At 48.9% G+C, this 19,845-nt stretch overlaps 6 protein-coding genes across 6 annotated transcripts; 3 read left to right on the forward strand and 3 right to left on the reverse strand.

The window, feature by feature from the left end:
• Positions 1 to 2,272: 2,272 nt before the first annotated feature.
• On the forward strand, positions 2,273 to 5,796 carry LY89DRAFT_647797 (uncharacterized protein). The gene is made up of 4 exons (XM_018211973.1): positions 2,273 to 3,159; positions 3,216 to 4,489; positions 4,539 to 5,182; positions 5,236 to 5,796. The coding sequence occupies exons 1-4, from the start codon at positions 2,746 to 2,748 to the stop codon at positions 5,592 to 5,594; spliced, it is 2,691 nt and encodes an 896-aa protein (XP_018070152.1). The 5' UTR covers positions 2,273 to 2,745; the 3' UTR covers positions 5,595 to 5,796.
• A 441-nt stretch (positions 5,797 to 6,237) lies between these two features.
• On the reverse strand, positions 6,238 to 7,514 carry LY89DRAFT_670340 (uncharacterized protein; the record flags this gene model as incomplete). Its single annotated transcript, XM_018213154.1, has 2 exons — positions 6,238 to 6,668; positions 6,746 to 7,514. The coding sequence occupies 2 exons, from the start codon at positions 7,512 to 7,514 to the stop codon at positions 6,238 to 6,240; spliced, it is 1,200 nt and encodes a 399-aa protein (XP_018070153.1).
• Positions 7,515 to 8,426: 912 nt separating this feature from the next.
• Positions 8,427 to 10,832, reverse strand: LY89DRAFT_707934 (putative hemolytic phospholipase C precursor; the record flags this gene model as incomplete). The annotated part of the gene is made up of 10 exons (XM_018217644.1): positions 8,427 to 9,020; positions 9,074 to 9,180; positions 9,231 to 9,326; positions 9,375 to 9,485; positions 9,540 to 9,938; positions 9,988 to 10,066; positions 10,165 to 10,209; positions 10,251 to 10,530; positions 10,582 to 10,664; positions 10,716 to 10,832. The coding sequence occupies 10 exons, from the start codon at positions 10,830 to 10,832 to the stop codon at positions 8,427 to 8,429; spliced, it is 1,911 nt and encodes a 636-aa protein (XP_018070154.1).
• A 1,391-nt stretch (positions 10,833 to 12,223) lies between these two features.
• Positions 12,224 to 14,701, forward strand: LY89DRAFT_783068 (uncharacterized protein; the record flags this gene model as incomplete). The annotated part of the gene is made up of 8 exons (XM_018222645.1): positions 12,224 to 12,855; positions 12,905 to 13,018; positions 13,067 to 13,172; positions 13,224 to 13,419; positions 13,483 to 13,634; positions 13,687 to 13,887; positions 13,938 to 14,325; positions 14,381 to 14,701. The coding sequence occupies exons 1-8, from the start codon at positions 12,474 to 12,476 to the stop codon at positions 14,699 to 14,701; spliced, it is 1,860 nt and encodes a 619-aa protein (XP_018070155.1). The 5' UTR covers positions 12,224 to 12,473.
• Positions 14,702 to 14,899: 198 nt separating this feature from the next.
• Positions 14,900 to 18,084, reverse strand: LY89DRAFT_707936 (uncharacterized protein; the record flags this gene model as incomplete). The annotated part of the gene is made up of 7 exons (XM_018217645.1): positions 14,900 to 15,357; positions 15,436 to 16,340; positions 16,419 to 17,035; positions 17,065 to 17,327; positions 17,380 to 17,591; positions 17,636 to 17,795; positions 18,051 to 18,084. The coding sequence occupies 7 exons, from the start codon at positions 18,082 to 18,084 to the stop codon at positions 14,900 to 14,902; spliced, it is 2,649 nt and encodes an 882-aa protein (XP_018070156.1).
• Positions 18,085 to 18,095: 11 nt separating this feature from the next.
• Positions 18,096 to 19,781, forward strand: LY89DRAFT_719510 (alpha/beta-hydrolase). The gene is made up of 4 exons (XM_018218499.1): positions 18,096 to 18,935; positions 18,984 to 19,138; positions 19,189 to 19,327; positions 19,384 to 19,781. Exons 1-4 carry the CDS (start codon positions 18,176 to 18,178, stop codon positions 19,578 to 19,580), a joined length of 1,251 nt encoding a protein of 416 aa, XP_018070157.1. The 5' UTR covers positions 18,096 to 18,175; the 3' UTR covers positions 19,581 to 19,781.
• Positions 19,782 to 19,845: the final 64 nt, after the last annotated feature.

Here is a 19,845-nt window from a genome sequence, read left to right on the forward strand (position 1 = left end):
ACCCCTGGATTCAAGCCACATCCGGGCTTGGGGTGGATTAGGGTTGATATGATCCTTGCTATTGCAGACGTGCCTGCAATCGATAATTGCGAGAGACTACTGTAGACGTCCCAACTTCAATTAATTAATTCGTTCACTCGGGAGCTGGCGACGACTTCTTATCTCATCGCCGCACCGCAAGCACCCGATAACCAGAATAGGACACGGCCCGCACTGCCGAGTCCAATCGCTGATACACGGAAAATACTTCCTGGATATTCTGCACCCAAACTTCTACATTCCAGCTTTTCTCAACCAACCGCAGGCTCGACGACTCATTGCCTCCCAATAACTTAATGCACAATTATGAAGGCGAGAAACGCCAGGTGGGTCTTAACGCTCCAGCAACCTCATGGCGTGTCCCGTCCCGTGAAACCACCGGAGGGCGTAGAGAGACATTCTGATGCTGTCGTGTATCTCGACAAGTTTCTTAGAGTGAGATATACAGAACCCGCAAACGGCTCAGACACATCGTGGAAGTCGTGCATTGCAGCCATGTATCAGTAATCGAACAGAAACAGGAAATCCCCCGTTGTTGGCTTCCCCATTTGGCCGACACAAGTCCCTTTCTATACCATATCCAGTCTACTTCAAATCGCCCGAATATACTAGGTCCCGAAATCTCAAAAGGTTTCGTTGAGAATGCCCAAGATAGGGAAAGCGGCAAACTACGGTCCTCTATGGCGCGAACAAATTTCCGCCCAGCTACTGCAAGGCTAGAGAAGAGGCAGGCAAAACACCATTCGAATACGATCTCGAATTGTCGATTCTCGGTAGCCACTCATCAAGTATCGCCATCATATTGGAAACCTGATATTACAGATAGGACATATCAAGTATTGAAGATCATACTGCAAGCATGGGATTGGGGAGAGAGCTTCCCAATACTTGCTGTTGTGCAACCTTGGCTTGCATATGCTGATCCAAATATAACCGTTACATACCAGACGGATGACAGTCTCTCCCACCCCTCAGCCTTTCAGCCTCACCACCCGCTGTGGGCGTCTGCGTGAGCGCAAACGAAGCGTCTTGGCGTCAGGAACACGTACGCCGCTGCCGCGTCCTTCTCGCACTCGCAATCGACGAATATATTTCCGCACAAGCGCTCTCCTCATGACCAGGTTGTGCCCCCGTTCCTGCTGCAGCACAGACCGCAGTGCGGCTGGCTGTACCCGTACCGTCCATCTGAGAAGAGAGGCCCAATCGAAGTACTGTATCAGATCGGATCCGGATTGTGCGGAAACATCACTCAGATCAAGTAACTCAAATCTTCGAGCGTTTTCCGGAGAATAATCGACAGAACGGAGAAGGGATTTTATTAATCGTATGGAGAAAATACAGAAATTTCTCACTTCGGAATCGGTAGATACGCCTCACGCTATGTTAGTAGAGTACCTACAGTAGAGAAGCTCGTCGAAATAAAGTGTTCGTTCCGAAAGCGCCGAATGCGCTAACGGGATGCTACGCTGTTCCTGAATCACCCCTGTTCGCTCAGATTCCCCATCAGGTACAAGAAACATGTCGATCATCGCTCTGAATTGCCGGCAACTTCTTCCACAAACCTCGAGTGTACACAGCAGACATCGTATCTTTCTAGAACGCTGTCTGGAGGACGACGCAGCTAGTGTGGACGGACAGAGTTTCAATAGCTTCATTGAGGAGGTCTACTCACCTGCATGAGAAGTATGTTGAGCAACCATCAGACCTTGAAAGCAACGGGTCTCACGCACATCTAGTCGACGTCGCCGTATGCACTCGACCCTTGCTAGAACCAGGTACAGTACCCAGAACGGGAGTCTTACTAGGTATGCTGCTGCAAGCAATTTATGTACTGGCGCAGCAGCTGCAGCCTGCTCCAAACGTCATGGTTCGTCCGGCTCTTTGACAAGGGGCCTTGTTTCTTACCATGTTGAGCCCCATGCTCTCAGATGCTCTTCGGTATCTCCTGGCTTACCACACCAGAGAAACAGGCAGACTCTGTCCAAAACAGCCCTCTTGCGGAAGAGCGGATGGATATGGCAAGGAAAGCTCTTTCTTAGTACCTATGGTAGGCTCGGACGCAAGACGTAGCACATTCTTAGTCCAGCAGACTGAAAGTATCCCAGTGTGGACGAAATGGTTGGTCCCTCTTGCCTAAACCTGATACCGAAAGCGCTGGCTGGCAGAACGGAGCAGACCTTCATCTTGGGCCCCGTCCCAAGTCCCCTCCGTATCCCGTCTTCCGAGCCCGCAGAGCTTCTTCACCGTATGCATCCAAGTCTGTTGATGACGGTAACTGCCTACCCTTTGGCCGCTGTGTGCTACTGTCCTCACCGATTCAGCTTCGCAGGGGAGCCACACATCACTGATTCCAGCCGCGGTGACTCGGCCATGCATGAAAAGCTTGCCTATCTAGTGTTTGGGTTCGAGCATTCTTGGCTTCCATGTTCCTGATACTTGGGAGCACTTTTTCAAACAAGTGTGTGGCCGGCTTCGAGAAGTACCCCCACTGCGGACGCCAAGCTACTACCTCTTTTCTGTCGACAACAGTTTTGGGTACTTCCTCTCTCTTGTCCCCCATATCTATGTACTCTTCCATTCGTTAAGCAAAGGTTCACCTTCCACACACACCTTCACTCGTTCTGTACTTTGATACACTTTCGTTCGCTCCTTCCTCCACAAAACTACACAGCCTTCTGTGTCTGGTTGCTGAAAGGTCACGTCAAGATGAATGTCCTCAAAGGCTACCTCCAGCCAGGAGCCAAGAAGGGAAAGAAAGGCTCAAAGACCGCTGCCGTCGAAGAAAACAAGACTTCACTCACAGCCCCCATTGAACTTAATGTCACTCCGCCTCAAGGCTCACCTACCTTCCAAACGCCTGCTGGCAGTCGTTTCTCCTCCCGGCCAGCATCCATATACCCATCTGGCGACTTCCGAAATGCTCCAAGAGAAAGTATCCTCGATATCAAATCCGATGTTATGGTTAACTGGCTGCATCAGCAACAGTTGGAAAAGCTATGGGCTATGGAAAATAATAGTGAGGGAGTGATTTTGAAGAAGGCAAAAGGCGAATTCGCATGTTCTCCTGCGGGTCTGAGGAACAATGTGTTCTTCGAACAAGTTATTGCAATGAACGTCCGAGTAAGTCATGATCCTCAAGTCATCTACAGAAAACGGTGCTGACTTCAACTCTCTAGTGTGCCATGACAGTCAACACACGCTTCATCCGGATATTCTTGAGCAAACATGCGGCTGATTATGTCCCTCTCAGTGATGGCCTGCGATTACAAGTCCTACCTTCTCTTGCGCACCTATACAATTGCCAAAAGCATCATTTCGGTGCATTCATCCGAGATCAGAGTATCCTTGTCGTGTGGGATGACGAGCCGCAAAACTTGCTTCGACGTGCCACGCAAATCGAGACTTCGCTTATGCACATGATCTGGGGAGATTCAGACTCGCTCGAACCAGTGGACGAAAAGAAGAGCGCCAATGTCTCAGTGGTCGAGTTGCCAGATGGTACAATCTCTCCGAGAGACTTGGAGGACGCTCTCATTGCTGAGAAACGACCTACATTGTTGATCAACCCCATCATTGTTGGTTTGACATTGACGTTGTTGATTGCTGCGCTAGGGCTTGGATGGGGGAAACTCGCACAAGAAGTTGCTATCGACGGGAAGTTTATCCGTCTCGCGCTACTTGCCGTTACGCCTTGCCAGATCTTCGTGTCGCTATTCTTCATGCAGATCATTGTTGTCAACATCGCCCAGATTTTCGGGCCTATCAGTCAATTGAACTTAAACTCGAAATTCTACTCTGGAAAGGCTCCTAAACGTCTCAATCGCAATGGATTTCTCCCACACGTCACGATTCAAATGCCAGTCTACAAGGAAGGTTTGAATGCGGTCATCCAGCCAACCATTATCTCGCTAAAAGCTGCTATTTCTACCTATGAATTACAAGGAGGTTCCGCAAACATCTTCGTTAATGACGATGGTATGCAATTGGTTCCAGAAGATGAGGCCCAGGCTCGCCGAGACTTTTATGAGGAGCACAACATCGGATGGGTAGCGAGACCGAAGCACAACCCTAAGCCAGCTGATGGAGAGAATGTGTTCTTGCGTCGTGGAAAGTTCAAGAAGGCTTCCAACATGAACTACGCTCTGATGGTCAGTAACAAGGTTGAAGACAAGCTCTTGTCGGTCCAGCGCCATGACAAATGGACACAGGAAGACGAGTATGCTGCTTACGATCAATGCTTGGCAGCAGTCTTGACCGAAGAGGAAGGCCGTGCTTGGGCAGAAGGTAACATCCGTGTGGGAGACTACATCTTGCTAATCGATTCGGATACTCGAGTACCAGTCGACTGCTTATTGGACGCGGCAAGCGAGATGGAGCAGTCTCCTGAAGTCGGCATCCTGCAATACTCCTCTGGTGTCATGCAGGTGACCGACAGTTTTTTCGAGAACGGGTAAGTACATCGAACGACGTTGCTTGGCACAACATCTAACCGTTGGCAGTATCACCTTCTTCACCAACCTCATTTACACGGCTATCTGCTACACAGTCGCAAATGGTGACGTGTCTCCGTTCGTGGGCCACAATGCTATTCTGCGATGGTCGGCTCTGCAGCAGGTTTCTTATGACGATGAAGATGGCTACGAGAAATTCTGGTCCGAGTCTCACGTTTCTGAAGACTTCGATATGTCCCTGCGATTGCAAGTAGCAGGATACATCATCCGTCTTGGTTCATACACCGGTGATGGCTTCAAAGAAGGAGTCTCCCTCACCGTCTACGACGAATTAAACAGATGGGAAAAGTACGCTTACGGCTGCAACGAACTCCTCTTCCACCCGTTCCGTTTCTGGGTAACACGCGGGCCTTTCACCCCTCTCTTCCGAAAATTCCTCACATCAAACATCCGCTTCACATCTAAGCTCACCATCCTCGCCTACATCGGAACCTACTACGCCATCGGTGCAGCATGGATTCTTACCCTGCTAAACTACTTCCTAATCGGCTGGTTCAACGGCTACCTTGACCACTACTACCTCGACTCTTTCAAAGTCTACTTCTCGCTCGTCATCGTCTTCAGCGCCCTAGGCAACATCTCCCTCGCCGTCCTCCGCTACCGCCTCTCCCAAGCCTCCCTCTTCGGAGCCCGTAAGTCCACGCTCCCCTTCCCCCACCCAACCCAATCTAACCCCCCTCTCTAGTATGGGAAAACTTCAAATGGCTCCTCCTCCTCACCGTCTTCCTGGGCGGCATCTCCCTGCACGTCTCTCAAGCCCTACTCTGCCACTTCTTCGAAATCGACATGACCTGGGGCGCCACCGCCAAGGAAGTCGAAAACGTAACGTTCTTCGAAGAAGTCCCGCGTCTGCTCAAACGCTTCAAGTTCACCTTCGTCTTCTGTATCGCCAGTGCGGCGATCATGATTGTGGGCGCGACGGTGCTGCCGTGGGAGTGGCGGATCACGGATTTCGTGGCCATTTATCCGTTGTGTACGGTGGTCGTTAGTCATTTCTTTTTGCCGGTGGCGTTGAATCCGGCGTTGATGATGTTTACTTGGTAGATGTTGTGCTGAGATTAAATGGTTGGGTAAAGGGTGTTTGGGGCTGGATTAGAGGGTTGGCGTTTTTTGGGGGTTGGGGGATTGAGGCTGGTTTTTAGATCGGCGGGAACTGGTCACTTTATGAATTGATGATGGTTGATAGATAGATGGACGGATGAGTACATATATACATACATACATAGGTCTAATGTGAATACGTAATCACTTCAATCGTTGCTTGCTTGCGTTTGATGTGATGAGATGCGAATTACTATATGTTGCTTAGTGCTATACTGCTACTGAGAAATGTTTGACCGAAGATGCTAACCGACCCAAGGACACCATGCTTTAACTCCATGCAGTAAATAAAAAAATGTTCATGAATCAACATCGCAATGGAAGAGCGAAGCGTAGATCTGAGTCCCTGGCGTTTGGGAACGCCACAAATATACCCCTTCCGTAGAAGCTTCAGGTCCATGGTGGAATTGCCCCAACTCTCTGGTGTCTGGCCAGCTTGCTTAGTACTCGACCCTTGAGTTCCTCTCTGCACTTTGTATTTTGTGCTGAGGGACATATGAAACGGTTCTCCAAGCTGGCATCTCAAACCTGGCCCCACCAAAATAGCCGTGTTTAAATAGGTGAGACATGTTCTCGACCAAATTCTTCATCCAGACCCCAATTTCTTAAAATCCCTCAAATCCAACCCACAAATCCCCGTCTCCAGAAACCGCACCTCGTCCACCATCCGCGCCCGCACCCCGTGACACGCATGCCGCACCACATACCCCTTCAGGTTCCCATCACACTTGCTCTTCAGATCCATATCCCGGATCCCCTCCGCCAGCCGATCGAACGCGATGCCGGCAAAGGGGCGGTCGGGGATCGGGAAGATGCCGAGTTTGGCGGAGGATTTGATTAGCGAGCCGAGCAGCATCGAGTCGCAGGCGTAGCTGAAGGAGAGCTCGACGGGGTCGGAAAGAGTGTCGGGTGCGCTGGGGTTGCATTGGGGGGTGGGGAGGGTGTAGGTTGTTGTTAGGGTGGTGATGATTGTGAGGAGGCTGTCGATTGCTTCGAGGCGGCGTTCTTGGAGGACGTCTGTTTGGTGAGATATTCGTTAGCTTGGGAAAAAATAAAAAACGAAATGGTGAGGAGTGGAAGGAGGGAGGGGGTACCGAGAAGAGTGTTGGGGATAGGAGGGTCGAGATCGAGGTCGTGGTGGAAGACATTCGGGGCGCAGTGGATCATGGTTCTGGTGATAGGCTTGAAGATCTTGGGTTTCTCGAAGACCCAGGCGATGAAGAGCCAGGACATGACGACGTCTTCGCAGCGTTCGTATTGTTCTGGTAGGCCTTTCTTCAGGCATCTGCGGATCCAGGTGTCGGAGAATATCTCGACTACGTCTAGCATTTCGTATTTGTTGACGAGGATCGCGATCTGGGTGAGGAGGAGTAAGCCGACTTTTCGTGGAACTTTTCTGGTGCGGCCGTGGATGACGTTGAGCAGGACCTCCCAGGCATCGGGGTCGTCGTCTGGGAGTTCGATGTCGACGCTGCCTTCAGCATGTAGAGTTGTGCCTTCCTTGAACTTGTACCTGTCTAGCATGACAGCGAATACCGGGGAAGCGAGCATGAGATGTCGGGAAGAGACTCGCATATGCACTGGTTGCTTCAAGTGAAGAATCTCAGGTTCTCCTCCGTCAGAGATTGTCAGTCTGTCGACATCTATCGTGGGATCCTCGTCGTGTGCGGATACATTATCGCTGCCGGGAAATGTGTCCGGGTCTTCTTCCTCTTCGTCTGCGATGCTCGAGGTCTCCGAGTCGGACTCGACGAAATCGTCCTTTTCGAAGCGTCGGGTAAGCTTCAGGAGGACGTCACCTAATGGATCAAATTCGAAGGACTCGGTTGCGGGACGAGGACCAATCCAGCAGAGAGATCCCATGATTGTAGAAGGGGGATTTTGTTGGATTCTGATACTTTATATCTTGATACTTTCTTGGTATTGTATTGCTTAAACGTGGGGGGTTTGCCGGGGTCCTCGTCGAACAGAAAGAAAAAAGTTTACTCTGACCAGAGGGAAATGTTAAAAGAATGAATAGAAATAATCTTCGAACATGAAACCAGTCATGGTGCGTGTCCTGTTCTCGCAGTTTGGTCCCCGTTCATCGCGAGTCAGAAATAGTTCATGACGATGTCTGTCGTGGAGCCAAGAAGAGTGTCAGCCTGCTTCGCTAAATGAGGGGTATCAGATAAGGAACGCCACGTGAGGCTAAGCTAGTCTCGTTATGGAGTGGCTTGCTACTTCACCCGTTTCTTCCGTTTGCTCTCCTTGAGTTCATCCTGATTGTAGTGACTGTCTTATCAAGATGAACTGTATAGATTTATTAACAAGATTTCGTCAAGCTAGTGCAGACTTAATCCTTGGGCCTGTTCAAACTTTAAAAGACCTCCAGGTTGCCTAGGTGAGGATTGAAGGGTGTAGATCACGTGGAAATCCAGATGGACAACTTCCAAGTTTTTCTATTATTGCACCTTGCTGTAATTTTTTATATTTGGTCTTTTTTGCTGTATGATCTTATTCAAAGTTCTTCCTAAATCGTTCTTCTTGATTGCATTCTCCAACATCCTATCAAACGAACAGAGGCTTCGAACCATGTGGCACGTCTACGCAATTGCTTCACTCCAAACTTGAGGATCTCCACCCATCCAAGAGCAAAGCATTATCAATTAGCTTTCGTGCTTACTAGTTCGGGAGCCAAAACTTCGAAGTGGTCTAAAAAAGACCCAGGAAGGTCATCTCTACCCCATTCACAGCTTGCTGCTCAACTCCTTGCTTTTCTCCCAACACAACCCATCAATAGTTGTAAGTAACACTATAAACGCTGTACGGAACAGGCGTCGTATCAAAAGAAAGAGCTCCTCCAGCCTGGATATTCAAAAAATCCCCATTCTCCTTCTGCACAATGTACTGGCTACTTCCAATATAAGTAATATTGTAAACCTCCGCACCAGTAACAGACACAGACAAGCTCGAATGTTGCGAGATGTACGATCCATCAAGCGCACTCGTAATATTGAAAGTCGAGCCCTCCACAGTCGTAGGATGCAGCACCCAACGCTGCGCAATAGCATCATGAGTAGCTGTCGTAGCACTCGTTGAGAATTGTTTCGCGGTAGTGTTTGGGTTGGAAAGTGCGTAGCCGTTGGATTCGAAGACGAGGTAGTGGCCTTCGGCGAGGTATCCTCGCACGCCTCGGAAGCCGTTCTCGTAGACGAGGGAGTTCTCCTCGGTTTGGTTGCCGTAGGGGATCCCGGTTACGTATTCGCTGCCGGAACAGCTGCCGGTCCATTCTACGTCGCAGAAGCCGGAGTACATGCCGATGATTTCACCTTCTGAGTTGGTGATGGGGTAGTCGGGCTGTGGTAGGTCTGGGATGCTGTAGTCTGGCTAAATCTTCGTGTTAGATTTTCGTTCTTCAGGCCAGGAGAATCATGACATACGTTTTCGAAGTCAAAGGCGTTGACGAGGTCAGACATGTGTTCTCGTCTCCAGTCCGACATCTGCTCAGTGGTAATGTTGTGGTATCCCTTTGCAGTAAGGAATTGTTCTGATACCTTGAATTAGTTTGGGATCTCTACTTCGATGTCTGGAACTCACCGAGGAATTGAAGAATCGAAGAGTGATCAGCACGCTCCGTGAAGACCTTGCCACCACGCGTAAATGGAGAGATGATGAACAGAGGGACACGGATTCCTAGGTACGTTCTTAGCTTTTACTTGTCAACATGATTCGAGGACTTACCAGGACCAGAGAATGTATAACCCAATTCTCCATATGGATCCTCGAACCATTCGCCCGCGGTTCCTTCTGGAGAAACCAAAGGGTAAACAGCATCACCCCATCCACCAGCCTCTATCAAAACAGTCAGACATCACATTCTCCAGACAATAATGAGGTCCGACTTACCATCATAATTAACCAAAACAACAGTCTCCTTATAATTCGCCCCATTAATAGCCGCACCCACAACCTGATTAATAAACCACGAAGCATCCTTCGGAGTATTCGGCGGATGCTCCTGCAACGCTCCAGGAGGAAACACCCAAGAAACAGTAGGCAATGTCCCATTCGCAGCCGCAGCCTTAAAAGCATCCAACGCATTATCGCCATCAAAAGCCAGGCCTCGTTGATACAAGCTAGAATTCACAGACGCTTCTTGGAAAGCGGCGAAATAGAAGAGACCGCTGTTGGTAGCCCAGTTGTACGAGTTTTGGAAGGAGCGCCAGTCGACGCCTGCTTCGTCAAGGTATTGCGCGTAGGCGGGCCAGTGGAGCGGGAGGCAGTCTACGTTTGTTGCTACGCAGCCTGGTGGGTTTAGTTTTGGGTGAGATTGAGGGTGGAAGAGGTAGCTTACCGTTGGCTTGGTTGTCGTCGAGGATTACACCGCCGGAACCGAGGGGTTGTTTACCTCCTGGGACGTTGATTGTTCCGGACTATATGCAGAGGTAAGCATTACTATAGATACTTCGAAATGGTTAAGACCTGGTCGATAATGGTAATTTAGCACAACATGGGAATCGGAAGTACGAACCTGCCAAAACCATCTATTCGGATCGGTATTCGAAGTAATCGCAGCCTGCCAGTGCACGTTATCAGTCACTTCTACCCCACACCAACAACGGAATCACAAACATGATACGCATCTCCAACAGTATATGCATCAGCAAGAGCATAATGATACGGGAGGTCTTGTCGTTTAAAGTATCCCCAAGCCTGAGGAGTATCGATTTGTGCCCACGCGTTCATCAATCCGCCGTTCATGGCTTGTTGGGTGGGAATCCAGTTGTTTGCTCCGGCACAGAGACACATGCTTTTGTTGAAGTTCTCCTCGCCGCCTTGGTAGTTGAGCCAATATGGGAGGAGCCATTCTGCTTCGGTTGTTACTCCGCTGAGGTTCCTGGGCATTTTGTTAGTGAGAGGAGTGGTGAGACAGGGATGTTGGACTTACTGGTACCAGACAGAGCGACCATCGGGGTTGATTTGGACATTGGGGTCTGCGAAACCTCGAACACCGGCCAGTGTACCAAAGTACTATCATAGTCAGAGTTTGAGGTGTGGTTGGTAGAGGAACTTTGTGCTCACGTGTTGAAACGATCGATTCTCCATCATGAGCATAACGACATGATTAACGTCTCCAAGCCCAACACCGTTCACGGCAGTGGCAAGCGCCAGCAATAACGGAGCGTATCTCGCCATCATCGAGAGTGAACCTGAAGTTTCCAAACAGAGTTTCTAGGGACTATGCTTGGCACTGCGCGACACTGTAAATCTTGGTATGTGCAAAAAAAGATTAACACCAAGGATGATCTCTTTATGTATGTCCCAGCAAGCAGGAGTCGAGTCCGAATAAAGAAAGATGATTGTTGGCTGTTATGTAGGTTGCACACGTGGACGAGATTATTCAATCGGAAGGAATAACGAGGATATTCACCAAGGTACTCCACGTGCTTGTTATTGATGAGCCCTAGGAACGGAATTCGGATGAGCTTCGAGAAGACGAGAGATATCTCTGATGGGCTATGTGGGCTGCATGCGGCAAGCCGAACCTTGTGTCTTGCATACGGTCTATTGATGTTTACCCCACTATGTCTGCAAGTCGCCTTCTGCATTGCTTCTGGAAGGTAGGAAGCACGAACTTCAGATGGTACCTCAAAATTGAATGATTATAGTATACTTTCACTTGTAAAGAAAGAGTAGAGAGCTCAAGATAGGCACATGCAAAGTATAACGAGAAAGCTTTTCTGATTTTCACCTTGAACAGACTGATTCTAACAATTTGACCTCGAATATCGTATCCTTTCCATTCTTCTCAGATACGATCATCTTGGATATACCAACTACAGCCACTAGATCGCCCGAATCTCAACATGTGGCGCTTCGCTCCTCCAACCTCACCCCACTCCTGCGTCCCCTCAACTCCCTTTTTGCATTCTACACCTCTTCCAGAAAAGCAGCCTAAACAGAGTACACGATATAAGGTAACGTTCCTCAATCCCGCAAGCCGCCAATCCTCGGTACACGTGCCTAAAGCAGCCACATTGCACCGGCTCTCCAAGCTCCTCGCATCTCACAGTCCTGCAAGGCACAGGGTCCCCCGCCGAAAAGCTTGTTCGGCTCCCTCTGCGTGCCCCTGAATACTCGCTTAATGGCCCTGTCAGCAACGACGACGCTATCACACAGCATCGGACGAAGGATCATCCCCTCTTTAGATGCACGTCTTGCAGCAAATTATCGGCGGCAATTGTCACACGTGCCTCTTATGTACATTTAAAGGTTCTGCAATGAATGGACTTTTTACGATAGGGTGTGCTTTTAAGGAAATTGTCCAAGTAAGAGCTATGTATTTGCAAGCAGGTGAGAAATCCGACCCCGGATCTACGCATCCGTATACCCCACCTTCAAATCGCGGTTTAAGAATGAGTAGCAAATTGTTTGGGGTGGCTGTCACACGTGCAGGATCTTGTATAAAGGTTGCATATCACTCCGATGCACGAATTATGGAGTTCTCGGTACCACGCCCGTTTGAGTTGTGAGTGTGTAAGTGGGGTGTCACCTTGCGCGGGAGGCTTGCTTGAGCTCAACAATTTGCCCTAATCGATAGCATGGTAGCAGTTATTGCTATAGTTCCACACGAGCTCTACAATCACATCATCTTCGACTTTTGCACGCGATACTGGTAAAGGTCAGAACGGGATGGGATTCATAGTCGCTCGCTAAAGTGGTCCCCCCTTTCGGCATGGAAGCGAACTACATGATTCAAGAATCCAACAGCACCTAGTTCATTCCGAAACAGGATTCGATTTCGAACCTCTCGTGCTTCCATTATCCTCTTCTATTGCGATGTCGCTAACAGATGAATCTCCATCCAACTCCCTCCTTGGACACGAGAGCGAACTGGAACCGCCGCGCTGGAAGGAAGAAAGTCGCAAGCATAGAACCAGATCTTGCTCTCTGGTCTTTATAGCGACGCTTCTGTTGATACCGGTGACGATATTGTTTGTCTTGTACCTTCCGTGGACTTCTGCTTCGAAAGCGCCGGCGCCAGACTTGACAACTACTCCTGAAACTGTCTCAGTGGTAGGGCCGACGAGGGATCTCAGGCTCTTGCTTCGTCCAGAAGATCATGTGTCGCGTGATCCGACTATTCAATATTTTTCGTGGAATATCACTAAAGGAAAAATAGCTCCGAATGGTGTTCAAAAGGATGTGTTTCTCATAAATGGTATTCCTATTCACCGAGTTGGGGGAAAGGAAGATGCTGATATCAATAGGTCAATTCCCGGGACCTACGATTGAGGCTCGGTCTGGGGATGTCCTTGAGATTGAGGTCTTCAACTTTGCGGAAGAGGGGATATCGCTTCACTGGCATGGCTTACATATGAGAGGTACTTATCATACGTTCATAAGTGAATTGCGGCTGACTCAGGTGACAGGCGCAAACCATATGGATGGACCTGTTGGAATCACGCAATGTGCTATTCAGCATGGGCAAACCTTCACTTACCGAGTCCCGATCGACGAGCAAGCGGGAACTTTCTGGCAAGTCACTGTGATAGTTAAATTTGTATTTTGAACTCTAACTTGGTTCAGGTATCACGCGCATTCAGAACTTCAAAGAGCAGATGGCCTGTATGGAGGGCTAGTAGTCCACAACCATACCACGCCACTAGAAAATGTCTCTTATCAGTACGACAAAGAACTATTGTTCTTGGTGGGCGATTGGTATCATTGGCCATCTGACAAGGTCTTGGCTAATTTCATGGATCGAACGAGTATGGGAACAGAGGTTTGTCGTCCTTGATCTTAAGCACTCTCAGGAGAACATGAGAACTGACTTTATGTGGGATAGCCGTGTCCAGATTCTCTCCTCGTTAATGGACTCGGCTATTTTGAGTGTGGAATGGCTACGCATGGTTCTCCTGTGGATTGTAGTGAGGTTGAAAAGCCGTGGATATTGCTGGATAAGGTACTTCGGTATAGAGTTCGACTTGTGAATGTTGGGTAAGTGTTCTATTCGAATCATATGATAGGCAGACTTACTAAGTACTTCCAGCTCTCTGACCGGCTTCTCGTTCACCATACCGGATGTAGAAATGAAGGTCATTCAAGTCGATGGTGGTGGGCAAGTGGAAAGCTCGGAACTTGTCAACTCAGTAGGAGTGTTGTATCCTGCCGAAAGAGTTGATTTGGTTGTGTCGTGGCCAGAGACGGTTGTTGATACTGATACTAAGATTATCGTTGAGTTAGACAAGGAGTAAGTACATTTGTACGTCTAGTATGTGTATTGAAGTCTAACCCTAACAGATACTTCCTCCGACCCAACTTCGCCCTCACACCCACGCAATCTTTCCTTGTCTCCCCAGCCTCCCTAACTCCCCAACCCCCAAACAACACAACAGGAACCCATCGATTCAACCTCCGCGAAGCAAAAGGTCCTCCACTCTTCACACCATTACCCGATCCCGACAAGCTCTTCATGATCTACACCACAATCGAGATCCTAAACCGCCTTGGCAGCCGCCCCCACGGCTTCATAAACCACACCACCTGGGAACCCCAAGCCGTCCCCCTTCTCGCTTCTCCGCGCGAAACCTGGAACGAACACCAACTCATCCCCTGGACTGGTCCCGAGCCCGTCTGGGTCGAATTAACAATAAACAACATCGATAACTCGGGGCATCCTTTTCATTTGGTACCTCTTCCCCTCCCCTCTTTCCCCCAAACTTCCCAACTAACATTCTCCTTAGCACGGCTTCGATTTCCACCTCATATCCTCATACGAAGGCAAAGGAGGCTGGGACTACTACAACCCATTCGAAAGCAAACCTCCGCGCGGCGGGGCGTTCAATACGATGAATCCGGTGAGGAAGGATACGGTGTATGTGCCGCCGTGGGGGTACGTTGTGATTCGGTTCTTGGCGGATCATGAGGGCATTTGGGCGTTGCATTGTCATGTGATGTGGCATGCGGGAAGTGGGATGGTGATGGGGTTTCAGGTTTTGGGGGATGAGGGGGGTCTTGGTGGTGGAGAGATGGGGAGGCAGGCTGCGATGCTTTGTGGGGGCTAAGGAGGTGGGAATTCTGTACGTACTGAGAACTATTGGTTTTTCTGAAGCTAGGTACCGCTGTCAATCTGATATGATGTTCTGTCTCTCTCGAAACTTTCTCTGCTGTTATGCTTCTCGGAATGAGGAGTGCAGAAAAGCGAGGGAAGTCCACTCTCCAACTACTCCTGATTTTCTAGCTGTCCGGTCACCGAGAGATCTTTACTCGATCGTCAATTCGGCGATGATATTTCCATCGGTTCCAGGATATGAACGCTTGCCTAGTCCCGTCCCTAGGAACGCAGCTCTGTTGTAAATCTGTCTCACCATAGGATCATCTTCACAGTCAGGAATGGTGAAAATCATTGCGTCTTGCCAGTCATCACCCTTCAGAGCCTTAATTTGGTCCAGTGCAGACTCGGGGCATGCGATGACATATTCTGCCACCATGCCAGCTAGAGGGCAGTTTTTTAACGGATAAGGATTCCGAAGAAGATGTGGGGACACTTCGAGGCTGCCGAAGACCGACGTAAGGAAGGTCGCCAAGTTCCCATTAATGCATGCCTCGTGAAGTTTCATTTCGTCCTCTCCTCGCCTGAAGTAGTCCTTGTACATCTCCTGAAGTTGCATTCGCTGTCCTACGTTGTCGCAGTTCGTGAACCCATAGTCAACCATGACGGCTCGGAAGGGATCAGACAAGGCGTCCATGAGTGTAAACCGTTTAAGCTCCTACACGCTCGCGTAACATTCTTTCACACTTGCCATAAAGTCCTTGAAATTGCGCATGTGCGAGATTTGGTCCGAAAGCCCATACTTGCTGAACATGTCCACGATCCTAGACTCCACCATGGCCTTCCAAAAATCGTCAAACGGGCACTGCTCCACAAGTGGTACATATGCGGAAGCGAGTTGTTGTTCTAATGCTGGGTCCGCTGCCGTACAAAAGCCGAAAGAGATCCAGTTGTCTTCATCCAAAACCGGCTTGAATCCATTACGAAGCTGGGCGTAAAAGATAAGAGCGTCCCGCTTCTCCCGGGGTTGAAGTTCGAAGAGCGGCAATGTTCTGTCGTTAGGACTTAATAGCTCGTCTCGAGCCTTTTCAAAGAGCACGATGAGTCCCGGTCCTTCGCTATTAGCGCCAAAGCCTTCCTCTTTTTCTAACCACAGCATGTCGGTATGCATGACGGGATCTTGAGAACATCGAGACACGAGCATCTCCTTAAGGTTGTTTCCCTCTACCGAACTTCGCAACTCGTCTCCATCAATTCCCCAATCGATCACGAGCCGGTGGTAGAGATTGAAGAGCCTCGACCGGTCTTTTCCAGAGGCAAAGTACATGAATCCATATTGTTTGGCTACATCATCTTCCTTAGGGAATTCGTTCAAGTGACAAGCGAGCACTAAGTAGTCTGTAGCGTCTATTGGCCTTCCCGAATTGCAGGAAAATTTGTGTCGATACCAGTCGGAACGGTAGCAATCAAGGTCGCAGTAGGCTGTCAATCTACACTTTTCACAAAAATGTGTAAGTCTGCAAGTGTCATTGCAGAAAGCACAAGCCGTTGGATGAGCGTTCTCGCCTTTCGCGTCTTCAGGATATTCAGTATTTATCATGGGCATGCTAGCATTGTCCCATGGAGCATCGGTGGGGACTAAATCTTCGTTACTGCTAGAGGCGTTTCTACTTCATGTTAGCGTAGCAAATACATTGCGACGCGCTGATAGCGAAGACTCGGCAACATACTCAGCTTCCTTCTTGAAACGCAAAGACAACCACTCTGCCTCCCTCGCTAGAAATCGAGGGTCGTGAACCACTCTATTGAATAGTGTGGCTGTCTTTCCATAGTTAGGCTGAAGTGGAGCCGCCATCACTGATTCTTTCTCTGCACTCCTATAAGGTACATCGTCCCTCGTAAGAAGAATATCCCTCAAACGTTGAACAGCCTTGTCCAAATTATTAGCAACTTCGATGCTAGTTCGTAGTGTAGATGGAAGCGTCCATTGAGAATAGACTTTCCCGTGATTGCCCCGAGTTTCGAAATAGTCCATCTCCTGAAGTATGTGGCCACAGAGAAGACAGGTCTTTTTGCTGATCCCAAGATATGGGAAAGCATCCGAGCCCGGGGCTCTAGAACTAAGAAGATAAGTCATCAACATCATTTCAGCATGGACGTTCTTGGACTTCTTGACTTCCTCCTTGAATCTGTAGTCTTGTTTTGGTGTGACTGGGAACTGTCCCGCGGGCAACTGCCATATATCGACCTTCCTCGGCGGGAGACTTTCTAGCAGGACGATCTTGACGTTGCGAAAACCAGAACATTGCTGAGCGACACGCAAGAAAGCAATTGCATATTGCATGGCCTTCTGATATGGGCTAATTCTTCCACGACGCGAGTAAGCTTTTTGGGTTCCAGATTGGTCTCTAACCTGCTGTAAAACTCAGTACTATAGGATAAATACTCGACATGCTCAGCAAACTCGTCGACATTAAATTGTCCGGAAGTAACCGCACTCCACTTGTCTTCTTCCAAGAACTTGATTCCAGTATCTTTTTCGAGAGACATGACTGCTTTGGCGTGGTGTTGGATTCTTTGCCTATAGTATATTACTAAGGCCTTTTGCAGTGCCGGCAGAAGGTGAGCCTCAAATTTGTCTGTACCAAAAGTCACTTCTTCGGCAGGCAAGTTTCCGAAATAGACACAAACCATTAGACGAAACTCGCTCGAGAAGCTCGGCCAAGCCCTCGAGCATCTTGATATCCTTATCTGACCAAGTATTGTTCTTCAAAGAAGAGTTGCGGGTCGCCACAATGGTCGCCCCTCCATCACTGTAGATTAAGGCTGCGCTTGTAATCAAAGAAGGCTCTTTTGAGTAGCAAAGTATCTCGGCAAGTCTGTCAAGAAAACCTTTCTTCCAACTGGCATGGTCGTCGAAGATAGTGGAGCGAGTGAGTCGATAGACTCGTTATCCTCACCCTCATGCCCTCCCTGATCCTCATCCTCACTCAGGTCATCTTCATCGTGCTTGTCAGAAGAAAGAGGTTCCCTCTGCTGCTGCTTGACATGCCGCCATGCGGCTAAGGTAGCTATTTCAGACTCGATGTCACGAGGGAAGCGCCAATCTAAGGCCTCGCTCGAGCTTCGTGATTCTGGAGACACAGGAACGATACGAACGCGAGCCATTGATTGAACACAGCGCAGGTATGATCAATAAAGAGTCAGATACGATAAAAGTCTGGAAAACGATCATAAATTGGAAAGTTCGTAGTATGTGGCTGCACAAGTGCTGACATACATAGGTAAGGATAAGGTTATATCCCTGCCCCTTTTCTGATCGCTGATTCGACCAATCGTTTCCGACGACTTGTGGGTCTTACAGTACTCGTACCCACAGTAAGGGACGACATGCATGTCTTAAAGCTCGACTTTTGACCTCTTCATTTTATATTTTCTTCTCAATTATAAATCTCAAATTCCACTCAATTGAATTCTAGAATCAAAAATGTCGAAACCAACACCCTTCAAAATCGCCGTCTCAGACGACCTCCTCTCCTTCATCCACCAACGCGTATCAACAGCCCGCATCCCACCAGGCCTCTCCCTCCCCGCCTCAGAAGCCTGGTCCGACGGCATCCCACCCGCCGTCGTCGAACAGATCCGCGAGTACTGGGAGAAAAAATACGACTGGCGAGCCGTAGAAGCCCGGATTAACGGGCACCTGAAAATGTTCACCCTCCCCATTAGCGAAGGCGGCGAAGATCTCACCATCCACTTCGTGCACCACCGTTCGTCGCGAGAAGATGCTATCCCGCTTCTGTTCCAGCATGGCTGGCCCGGAAGCTTTCTGGAGGTTAGTAAGATTATTGATCTCTTGACCGAGCCGAAGGATCACGAGCAGCAGGCGTATCATGTTGTTGCGCCTTCGTTGCCGGGGTTTACGTTCTCGAGCTGTCCGAGGGGGAATGAGTTTAGTATTAAGAACATGGCGGCGGTAGATCAGAAACTCATGTTGGCGCTGGGGTATACGAAGTATATGGCGCAAGGGGGCGATTGGGGGTCTATCGTGGCTCGGCATATTGGGCTGATGTATCCCGAGAGTTGTTTGGCTATTCATGTGAATTTGCTGTTTGCTGGTATGCCGAGTTTTTGGAAGAATCCGTTGACGTTCACCTACTTCATGTTCTGGGCTGCGAGGCAGGATACGTCGAATAAAGATGCGAGTGGTTTGGGGAGGATTAAGTGGTGGACGAGTGAAGAATCTGGTAGGTAGTATTGTTTTGAGCTGGGATTTGGCTAATGTTTTACAACAGGGTATTTGGAGATCCAAGGCACAAAGCCACAGACTCTATCCTATGGATTGATTGACTCGCCAATAGCAATGGCTGCGTGGTTGAGAGATAAGATGGAATGCTTGATCGATGACGGCTTTGAATGGAGTGAGGAGGACACCATCACCTGGGCCATGGTAAGAATCGTTCGTCCAACTAGTAAAGAGCTTAAAACTCACCTTAGCAGATGTACCTCATCCCAGGCCATTCAGGACATGCGCAAATCTACAAGAATACCAAAGGGAAGAAAATGGAAGCGCAGAAAGAAACACTGTCTACTCCTATCTCATCTAAGGTTGATTTCGGAGCATCGGTGTTTCCGAAAGGTGAGCAGGAAAAGAGAAAGAAACACCAGAGTTGAACCAGACTAACAACGTCGTAGATGTCATGATAATTCCACGCTGGTGGGCAGAAGTTGATGTTGCGAGTAACTTTGTGTACTGGCAGGAGCACGAGAAAGGAGGCCATTTTGCTTCCTGGGAAAATCCCGATGTCCTCGTGCAAGACATTAGAGAATTTACTAAGAAAATCAGACCGAGCTATCGCAAAGAGTTGATGGAAATTGGGAAATCAAAGTGACGACAACTATTCTTTGATCACAAGGCAAGGTGTTACGGAGAAGCTTATTTTAGTGTCATATACTTTAGTGGTTATGGTTCTAAGACTGAGCACAGGCGGGTCTTGGTCTTATTAGGCTCTGCGTGGGGAATTTCCCCACCGCAACTTACTCAAAAGTATCCTCAAAATTAGTTGCAATACCTTACAATCGAGTACAATGAGTCTATTTCCATGATCATGAGGGAATTATCACCTAATGGCCCACAAGAATGCTCCTCTCACCAAG

This window comes from Mollisia scopiformis, assembly GCF_001500285.1.
Source record: "Mollisia scopiformis unplaced genomic scaffold LY89scaffold_14, whole genome shotgun sequence".
Lineage (NCBI taxonomy): Eukaryota > Fungi > Ascomycota > Leotiomycetes > Helotiales > Mollisiaceae > Mollisia > Mollisia scopiformis.

Coding starts and splice junctions, on each gene's coding strand:
- LY89DRAFT_647797 (XM_018211973.1), top strand. CDS start 2,746: ATGAATGTCCTCAAAGGCTACCTCCAGCCAGGAGCCAAGAAGGGAAAG. Junction 4,490..4,538: donor GACAGTTTTTTCGAGAACGG/GTAAGTACATCG, acceptor AACCGTTGGCAG/TATCACCTTCTTCACCAACC. Junction 5,183..5,235: donor AGCCTCCCTCTTCGGAGCCC/GTAAGTCCACGC, acceptor CCCCCTCTCTAG/TATGGGAAAACTTCAAATGG.
- LY89DRAFT_719510 (XM_018218499.1), top strand. CDS start 18,176: ATGTCGAAACCAACACCCTTCAAAATCGCCGTCTCAGACGACCTCCTC. Junction 18,936..18,983: donor GTGGACGAGTGAAGAATCTG/GTAGGTAGTATT, acceptor GTTTTACAACAG/GGTATTTGGAGATCCAAGGC. Junction 19,328..19,383: donor AGCATCGGTGTTTCCGAAAG/GTGAGCAGGAAA, acceptor ACAACGTCGTAG/ATGTCATGATAATTCCACGC.